The sequence below is a fragment of the Nerophis ophidion genome, linkage group LG15, assembly GCF_033978795.1.
Source record: "Nerophis ophidion isolate RoL-2023_Sa linkage group LG15, RoL_Noph_v1.0, whole genome shotgun sequence".
NCBI classification, from domain to species: Eukaryota; Metazoa; Chordata; class Actinopteri; order Syngnathiformes; family Syngnathidae; genus Nerophis; species Nerophis ophidion.
Genome location: NC_084625.1, coordinates 1174423 through 1184422, shown reverse-complemented (window position 1 = coordinate 1184422; position 10000 = coordinate 1174423). Strand labels below are relative to the sequence as shown.

General features: G+C 38.9%; 2 protein-coding genes across 2 annotated transcripts in view; one reads left to right on the top strand and one right to left on the bottom strand.

Moving 5' to 3' along the window:
- The window catches only part of LOC133569803 (supervillin-like), a 51075-nt gene extending 41284 nt beyond the window's left edge, over positions 1 to 9791 (top strand). The window contains exons 14-17 of the mRNA XM_061922425.1: positions 1878 to 2268; positions 3668 to 3800; positions 4115 to 4265; positions 9638 to 9791. Coding sequence (XP_061778409.1) covers positions 1878 to 2268; positions 3668 to 3800; positions 4115 to 4265; positions 9638 to 9765 — 803 coding nt within the window. The 3' untranslated portion in view covers positions 9766 to 9791. The remainder of the gene's footprint in view (positions 1 to 1877; positions 2269 to 3667; positions 3801 to 4114; positions 4266 to 9637) is intronic.
- LOC133569897 (supervillin-like) overlaps positions 1 to 10000 on the bottom strand; it is a gene marked incomplete at its 5' end in the record, with an annotated part of 172032 nt that overhangs the window by 153284 nt on the left and 8748 nt on the right. The gene's annotated exons all lie outside the window — the stretch shown is intronic.

Genomic DNA, 10000 nt, shown 5'->3' with positions numbered 1-10000 from the left:
GCCTTGCAGCGTGTTTACTTGTATGTGATATCATGTGCGATACTAGCAGTCTTGCAGTGTGTTTACTTGTGTGTGATATCATGTGCGATACAAGCAGCCTTGCAGCGTGTTTACTTGTATGTGATATCATGTGCGATACAAGCAGTCTTGCAGTGTGTTTACTTGTGTGTGATATCATGTGCGATACAAGCAGCCTTGCAGTGTGTTTGCTTGTGTGTGATATCATGTGCGATACAAGCAGTCTTGCAGCGTGTTTACTTGTATGTGATATCATGTGCGATACAAGCAGCCTTGCAGCTTGTTTACTTGTATGTGATATCATGTGCAATACAAGCAGCCCTGCAGCGTGTTTACTTGTGTGTGATATCATGTGCGATAAAAGCAGTCCTACAGTGTTTGTGTGTGATATCATGTGCGATACAAGCAGTCGTGCAGTGTGTTTACTTGTGTGTGATATCATGTGCGATACAAGCAGTCTTGCAGTGTGTTTGCTTGTGTGTGATATCATGTGCGATAAAAGCAGTCCTACAGTGTTTGTGTGTGATATCATGTGCGATACAAGCAGTCGTGCAGTGTGTTTACTTGTGTGTGATATCATGTGCGATACAAGCAGTCTTGCAGTGTGTTTGCTTGTGTGTGATAATGTGCGATACAAGCAGTCCTGCAGCGTGTTTACTTGTATGTGATATCATGTGCGATACAAGCAGTCCTGCAGCGTGTTTACTTGTGTGTGATATCATGTGCGATACAAGCAGTCCTGCAGCGTGTTTACTTGTGCAAAGTAAACATCTAAATGTCCTCCAATTAGCACACAATTTCTTCTGTTGCACTAAAGTCATTTACAGGAGTTAAACATGCTAAGTTATTGCCTACTAGCAGCTACACAACAGCTAAGCACACAATAGCACACTCGCTAGACGTAGGTAATAATCATTGAGCAAACAAATGTGACGATTAACATAAACAAGCACCAATAATTATAGTTGTATATTACTTACACATACAAACGTGTATTAGGAAGTATCCAGTAACAAACGTGTCTGCATCATTTAACTTACTGTCTCACCCAAAAAAACTTATTGTGTGTAGTTCTTCTATTTTACTAAAGTCATTGGTGGAAGGTAAACATGCTAGGCTATAGGCTACCAGCAGCTACACAACAGTTAAGCACACAATAGCACACTCGCTAGACGTAGGTAATAATCATTGAGCAATAAAAGGTGTCAATACAAACAAGTACCAAATAATTATAGTTGTGTATTACTTACACATATACAGTCTCCAAGGCAGGAGCCTATTAGGAAGTATTCAGTAACAAGTGTGTCCGCATCATTCAACTTACTGTGTCACCAAAAAAACTTTCTGCTATGAAGTTTTTCTGCTATTTTAGTCAAGTCATTTACAAAAAATAAACATGGTAGACTACAGACTACTTGGAGCTAGCAGCTACACAACAGCTAAGCACACAATAGCACACTCGCTAGACATAGGTAATAATCATTGAACAATAAAAGGTGTCAATACAAACAAGTACCAAATAATTATAGTTGTGTATTACTTACACATACACAGTCTCCAAGGCAGGAGCCTATTAGGAAGTATCCAGTAACAAGTGTGTCCGCATCATGAGCTTTAACTTGATTAAAAACAAATGATTTAAAGACAACATAAGTCCATTCCAGACAGTTACTGATAAATAAGTTAGTGTTGTTCACAGCTGCCATTGTTGTGTTTGACTCATCTCACTGAAATAAACATTCTATAACATTACACACTGCTAAATAATACAAATGTGTGTGTGTGTGTGTGTGTGTGTGTGTGTGTGTGTGTGTGTGTGTGTGTGTGTGCGTGTGTGTGTGTGTGTGTGCATGCTGCAGAGATGCCACAGACCGCTTCTGCCAGGCCCAAAGGTGTGTACCATCCCCCGCTGGCAGACACACACTTCGCCCACACCCAACTCCCTGCCAGCCTGCTGCGGTCCGAGGGCAACATGCGTGAGGTGATGGCGGCCGCACATGAGACAGGGAACATGCGTGAGGTGATGGCGGCCGCACATGAGACAGGCGACATGCGTGAGGCGATGGCGGCCGCACATGAGACAGGCAACATGCGTGAGGTGATGGCGGCCGCACATGAGACGGGCGACATGCGTGAGGCGATGGCGGCCGCACATGAGACGGGCGACATGCGTGAGGCGATGGCGGCCGCACATGAGACGGGCGACATGCGTGAGGCGATGGCGGCCGCACACCTGTCTGTCAAGGAGAGGTGAGTCTTGTGGTCCACGCAGGAAGTGCAGCAATGAATCCACGGTGATGAAAGAGTCACATTCTAAAATGCTTGGCTGGAAATAAGTATGTGTGTATTTATTCCAAAAGACCTTGGAACAGATGTGTGTGTGCAAGTCTTTCACCCACACCATGTTGCCAAAAGTATTTGTCCACCTGCCTTGACTCACATATGAAGTAGAAGTGTCATCCCAGTCCTAACCCATAGGGTTCAATATGACCTTTTGCAGTTATTACAGCTTCAACTCTTCTGGGAAGGCTGTCCACAAGGTTGCAGAGTGTCTTTATAGCAATTTTCCACCGTTCTTCCAAAAGTGCATTGGTGAGGTCACACACTGAAGGCCTGGCTCTCAGTCTCCGTTCTAATTCATCCCAAAGGTGTTTTAGCGGGTTCAGGTCAGGACTCTGTGCAGGCCAGTCAAGTTCATCCAAACCAGGCTGTTGTCGTCCATGTCTTTATGGACCTTGCTTTGTGCACTGGTGCACAGTCATGTTGGAAGACGAAAGGGTCCAAACTGTTCCCACGTGGAATTGTCCAAAACGTTTTGGTATCCTGGAGCATTCAAAGTTCCTTTCACTGGAAATAAGGGGCCAATCCCAACTCCTGAAAAACAGCCCCACACCATAATTCCTCCTCCACCAAATTTCACACTCAGCCCAAAGCTGTCCAAAATGTAGCATTCTCCTGGCAACCTCCAAACCCAGACTGGTCCGTCAGATTGCCAGATGGAAAAGTGTGATTCATCAGTCCAGTGGTGATGTCCTTTACACCACTGCATCCCACGCTTTACATTGGACTTGGTGATGTATGGCTTGGATGCAGCTGCTCAGCCATGGAAAGCCATTCCATGAAGCTCTCTGCGTCCTGTACGTGGGCTAATTGGAAGGTGACATGAAGTTTGGAGCTGTGTAGCAAGTGAGTGTGCAGAAAGTCTTTGCACTATGCTGACCTCTCTGTCACTTTACCTGGCCTACCACTTGCTGGCTGAGTTGCTGTTGTTCCCAAACTCTCCACTTTTCTTATCATAAAGTTGACTTTGGGATATTTAGGAGGGAGGACATTTCAGGACTGGATTTGTTGCACAGGTGGCATCCTGTGACAGTTCCATGCTGGAAATCACTGAGAGCGGCCCATTCTCTCACAAACAGTCTCCATCCTTAAGTGCTTGATTTGATACATCGGGCCAAGTGATTAGTGACTCTCATCATTTGGAGAGGTGGCCAAATACTTTTGGCAAAGTGGTGTTTGTTGGTCATTAATGGAGGCTGAGGTCAAAACTAGATTTCCAGAAGTGTTCCTTCCGTGAAGTGAATGTTGCAGTCTTGGTCATGTCAGTTGTGAGGAGAAAGAAGAATAATCCCCTGCTTCCTGGTCTCAGGGTGGCTCTGCTGAAGAGGAGCGGCGAGGACGAGTGGAGGAACAGACTCAGCAGGAAGCAGGGAGCGCTGGATGTGGCTGTAGGCAACCAACACGCTCACCTGTGGGAGCTGGAGCAGAGCATGAAGGAGAAGGTACTAAGAGATATCTTTAAGTAGAAGTACACTATCTTTTCTATTCTTCAAGCAGAATCTTTACTTCTACTTCTCCGCATATATTACAAGAATCGGGTTGAACCGAAACTTGATCTAGAATGGAATCGTCCCCCCAGGAATGGTAATTGTTTAGAAGTGTTAGGTAGTCAAAGATTCTCCCATTTCCTGCCAAGGTGCTCAAGGTCACCCTGAGGTCACCCTGCCAGTGTTGTGGTCCTGCCGTGTTCTTCAGGATGTCTTCCTTCTAATAAACGCCATCATCAAGTCCAGTTTGTGTTGTTGGTGGTTTCCAGAAGATGAGAGAGGTTGCCATGGAGACCCACAGGTCCATCCAGGAGAGGAAGGAGCAGATGGAAGCTCAAGAAGAAGCTTGGAGGTCCAAAGGTCAAAGAGCTGCTGACCTCTCTGACCACTTCAGCGTGTCTGCTCGATTGCAGAAGGAAGGTAAACAACAATGTGTTGGTCCACATAGTTACTTTTACATCTATTCTCCTTTAGTCCACATAGTTACTTCTACATCTATTCTCCTTTAGTCCACATAGTTACTTCTACATCTATTCTCCTTTAGTCAACATAGTTACTTCTACATCTATTCTCCTGTAGTCAACATAGTTACTTCTACATCTATTCTCCTTTAGTCAACATAGTTACTTCTACATCTATTCTCCTTTAGTCCACATAGTTACTTCTACATCTATTCTCCTTTAGTCAACATTTAGTCCACATAGTTACTTCTACATATATTCTCCTTTAGTCCACATAGTTACTTCTACATCTATTCTCCTTTAGTCCACATAGTTACTTCTACATCTATTCTCCTTTAGTCAACATAGTTACTTCTACATCTATTCTCCTGTAGTCAACATAGTTACTTCTACATCTATTCTCCTTTAGTCAACATAGTTACTTCTACATCTATTCTCCTTTAGTCAACATAGTTACTTCTACATCTATTCTCCTTTTGTCAACATAGTTACTTCTACATCTATTCTCCTTTTGTCAACATAGTTACTTCTACATCTATTCTCCTGTAGTCAACATAGTTACTTCTACATCTATTCTCCTTTAGTCAACATAGTTACTTCTACATCTATTCTCCTTTAGTCAACATAGTTACTTCTACATCTATTCTCCTTTAGTCAACATAGTTACTTCTACATCTATTCTCCTTTTGTCAACATAGTTACTTCTACATCTATTCTCCTTTTGTCAACATAGTTACTTCTACATCTATTCTCCTGTAGTCAACATAGTTACTTCTACATCTATTCTCCTTTAGTCAACATAGTTACTTCTACATCTATTCTCCTTTTGTCAACATAGTTACTTCTACATCTATTCTCCTGTAGTCAACATAGTTACTTCTACATCTATTCTCCTTTAGTCAACATAGTTACTTCTACATCTATTCTCCTTTTGTCAACATAGTTACTTCTACATCTATTCTCCTTTAGTCAACATAGTTACTTCTACATCCATTCTCCTTTAGTCAACATTTAGTCCACATAGTTACTTCTACATCTATTCTCCTTTAGTCAACATTTAGTCAACATTGGTACTTGTACATCTATTCTCCTTTAGTCAACATTTAGTCAACATTGGTACTTGTACATCTATTCTCCTTTAGTCAACATAGTTACTTCTACATCTATTCTCCTTTAGTCAACATTTAGTCAACATTATTACTTTTACATCTATTCTCCTTTAGTCAACATAGTTACTTCTACATCTATTCTCCTTTAGTCCACATAGTTACTTCTACATCTATTCTCCTTTAGTCAACATTTAGTCCACATAGTTACTTCTACATATATTCTCCTTTAGTCAACATAGTTACTTCTACATCTATTCTCCTTTAGTCAACATAGTTACTTCTACATCTATTCTCTTTTTGTCAACATAGTTACTTCTACATCTATTCTCCTTTAGTCAACATAGTTACTTCTACATCTATTCTCCTTTAGTCAACATAGTTACTTCTACATCTATTCTCTTTTTGTCAACATAGTTACTTCTACATCTATTCTCCTTTAGTCAACATAGTTACTTCTACATCTATTCTCCTTTAGTCCACATAGTTACTTCTACATCTATTCTCCTTTAGTCAACATAGTTACTTCTACATCTATTCTCCTTTAGTCAACATAGTTACTTCTACATCTATTCTCCTTTAGTCAACATAGTTACTTCTACATCTATTCTCCATTAGTCCACATAGTTACTTCTACATCTATTCTCCTTTAGTCAACATAGTTACTTCTACATCTATTCTCCTTTAGTCAACATAGTTACTTCTACATCTATTCTCCTTTAGTCCACATAGTTACTTCTATATCTATTCTCTTTTTGTCAACATAGTTACTTCTACATCTATTCTCCTTTAGTCAACATTTAGCCCACATAGTTACTTGTACATCTATTGTCCTGTAGTCAACATTTAGTCCACATAGTTACTTGTACATCTATTCTCCTGTAGTCAACATTTAGTCCACATAGTTACTTGTACATCTATTGTCCTGTAGTCAACATTTAGTCAACATAGTTACTTGTACATCTATTCTCCTGTAGTCAACATTTAGTCCACATAGTTACTTGTACATCTATTCTCCTGTAGTCAACATTTAGTCCACATAGTTACTTGTACATCTATTCTCCTGTAGTCAACATTTAGTCCACATAGTTACTTGTACATCTATTCTCCTGTAGTCAACATTTAGTCCACATAGTTACTTGTACATCTATTCTCCTGTAGTCAACATTTAGTCCACATAGTTACTTGTACATCTATTGTCCTGTAGTCAACATTTAGTCAACATAGTTACTTGTACATCTATTCTCCTGTAGTCAACATTTAGTCCACATAGTTACTTGTACATCTATTCTCCTGTAGTCAACATTTAGTCCACATAGTTACTTGTACATCTATTGTCCTGTAGTCAACATTTAGTCAACATAGTTACTTGTACATCTATTCTCCTGTAGTCAACATTTAGTCCACATAGTTACTTGTACATCTATTCTCCTGTAGTCAACATTTAGTCCACATAGTTACTTGTACATCTATTCTCCTGTAGTCAACATTTAGTCCACATAGTTACTTGTACATCTATTCTCCTGTAGTCAACATTTAGTCCACATAGTTACTTGTACATCTATTCTCCTGTAGTCAACATTTAGTCCACATAGTTACTTGTACATCTATTCTCCTGTAGTCAACATTTAGTCCACATAGTTACTTGTACATCTATTGTCCTGTAGTCAACATTTAGTCAACATAGTTACTTGTACATCTATTCTCCTGTAGTCAACATTTAGTCCACATAGTTACTTGTACATCTATTCTCCTGTAGTCAACATTTAGTCCACATAGTTACTTGTACATCTATTGTCCTGTAGTCAACATTTAGTCCACATAGTTACTTGTACATCTATTCTCCTGTAGTCAACATTTAGTCAACATAGTTACTTGTACATCTATTCTCCTGTAGTCAACATTTAGTCCACATAGTTACTTGTACATCTATTCTCCTGTAGTCAACATTTAGTCAACATAGTTACTTGTACATCTATTCTCCTGTAGTCAACATTTAGTCCACATAGTTACTTGTACATCTATTCTCCTGTAGTCAACATTTAGTCCACATAGTTACTTGTACATCTATTGTCCTGTAGTCAACATTTAGTCCACATAGTTACTTGTACATCTATTCTCCTGTAGTCAACATTTAGTCCACATAGTTACTTGTACATCTATTGTCCTGTAGTCAACATTTAGTCCACATAGTTACTTGTACATCTATTCTCCTTTAGTCCACATAGTTACTTCTACATCTATTGTCCTGTAGTCAACATTTAGTCCACATAGTTACTTGTACATTTATTCTCCTGTAGTCAACATTTAGTCCACATAGTTACTTGTACATCTATTGTCCTGTAGTCAACATTTAGTCCACATAGTTACTTGTACATCCATTCTCCTGTAGTCAACATTTAGTCCACGTAGTTACTTGTACATTTATTCCCCTTTAGTCCACATAGTTACTTGTACATCCATTCTCCTGTAGTCAACATTTAGTCCACATAGTTACTTGTACATCTATTGTCCTGTAGTCAACATTTAGTCCACATAGTTACTTCTACATCTATTGTCCTGTAGTCAACATTTAGTCCACATAGTTACTTCTACATCTATTCTCCTGTAGTCAACATTTAGTCCACATAGTTACTTGTACATCTATTCTCCTGTAGTCAACATTTAGTCAACATAGTTACTTGTACATCTATTCTCCTGTAGTCAACATTTAGTCCACATAGTTACTTGTACATCTATTCTCCTGTAGTCAACATTTAGTCAACATAGTTACTTGTACATCTATTGTCCTGTAGTCAACATTTAGTCAACATAGTTACTTGTACATCTATTCTCCTTTAGTCCACATAGTTACTTCTACATCTATTGTCCTGTAGTCAACATTTAGTCCACATAGTTACTTGTACATCCATTCTCCTGTAGTCAACATTTAGTCCACGTAGTTACTTGTACATTTATTCCCCTTTAGTCCACATAGTTACTTGTACATCCATTCTCCTGTAGTCAACATTTAGTCCACATAGTTACTTGTACATCTATTGTCCTGTAGTCAACATTTAGTCCACATAGTTACTTCTACATCTATTGTCCTGTAGTCAACATTTAGTCCACATAGTTACTTCTACATCTATTCTCCTGTAGTCAACATTTAGTCCACATAGTTACTTGTACATCTATTCTCCTGTAGTCAACATTTAGTCAACATAGTTACTTGTACATCTATTCTCCTGTAGTCAACATTTAGTCCACATAGTTACTTGTACATCTATTCTCCTGTAGTCAACATTTAGTCAACATAGTTACTTGTACATCTATTCTCCTGTAGTCAACATTTAGTCCACATAGTTACTTGTACATCTATTCTCCTGTAGTCAACATTTAGTCCACATAGTTACTTGTACATCTATTCTCCTGTAGTCAACATTTAGTCCACATAGTTACTTGTACATCTATTCTCCTGTAGTCAACATTTAGTCCACATAGTTACTTGTACATCTATTGTCCTGTAGTCAACATTTAGTCCACATAGTTACTTGTACATCTATTCTCCTTTAGTCCACATAGTTACTTCTACATCTATTGTCCTGTAGTCAACATTTAGTCCACATAGTTACTTGTACATTTATTCTCCTGTAGTCAACATTTAGTCCACATAGTTACTTGTACATCTATTGTCCTGTAGTCAACATTTAGTCCACATAGTTACTTGTACATCCATTCTCCTGTAGTCAACATTTAGTCCACGTAGTTACTTGTACATTTATTCCCCTTTAGTCCACATAGTTACTTGTACATCCATTCTCCTGTAGTCAACATTTAGTCCACATAGTTACTTGTACATCTATTGTCCTGTAGTCAACATTTAGTCCACATAGTTACTTCTACATCTATTGTCCTGTAGTCAACATTTAGTCCACATAGTTACTTCTACATCTATTCTCCTGTAGTCAACATTTAGTCCACATAGTTACTTCTACATCTATTGTCCTGTAGTCAACATTTAGTCCACATAGTTACTTCTACATCTATTGTCCTGTAGTCAACATTTAGTCCACATAGTTACTTGTACATCTATTCTCCTGTAGTCAACATTTAGTCCACATAGTTACTTGTACATCTATTGTCCTGTAGTCAACATTTAGTCCACATAGTTACTTGTACATCTATTCTCCTGTAGTCAACATTTAGTCCACATAGTTACTTCTACATCTATTCTCCTTGTCAGGGAAGATGTCTCCCTGTGTCCCGCACACTAAAGTCAAGAAGAGCAGCAGCAACATCATCTCCAAACCTCAGGAAGGTGTGACTACTTACTACTACTCTAACACCTCTATTCCCACACTAGTCCCTTAACACTTTACGAGTTCTCTTTAATCACTTAACTAGTACTCTTATCATTTTTAGTACTCTAGTCACTTTAATAAAATTCATCACCTTACTAGTTCTCCATAGTCACTTCACGAATACTCTCATCACCTTACTAGTACTCTATAGTCACTTTACTAGTACTCTATAGTCACGTTACTAGTACTCTCATCATCTTACTAGTACTCTATAGTCACTTTACTAGTACTCTATAGTCACTTTA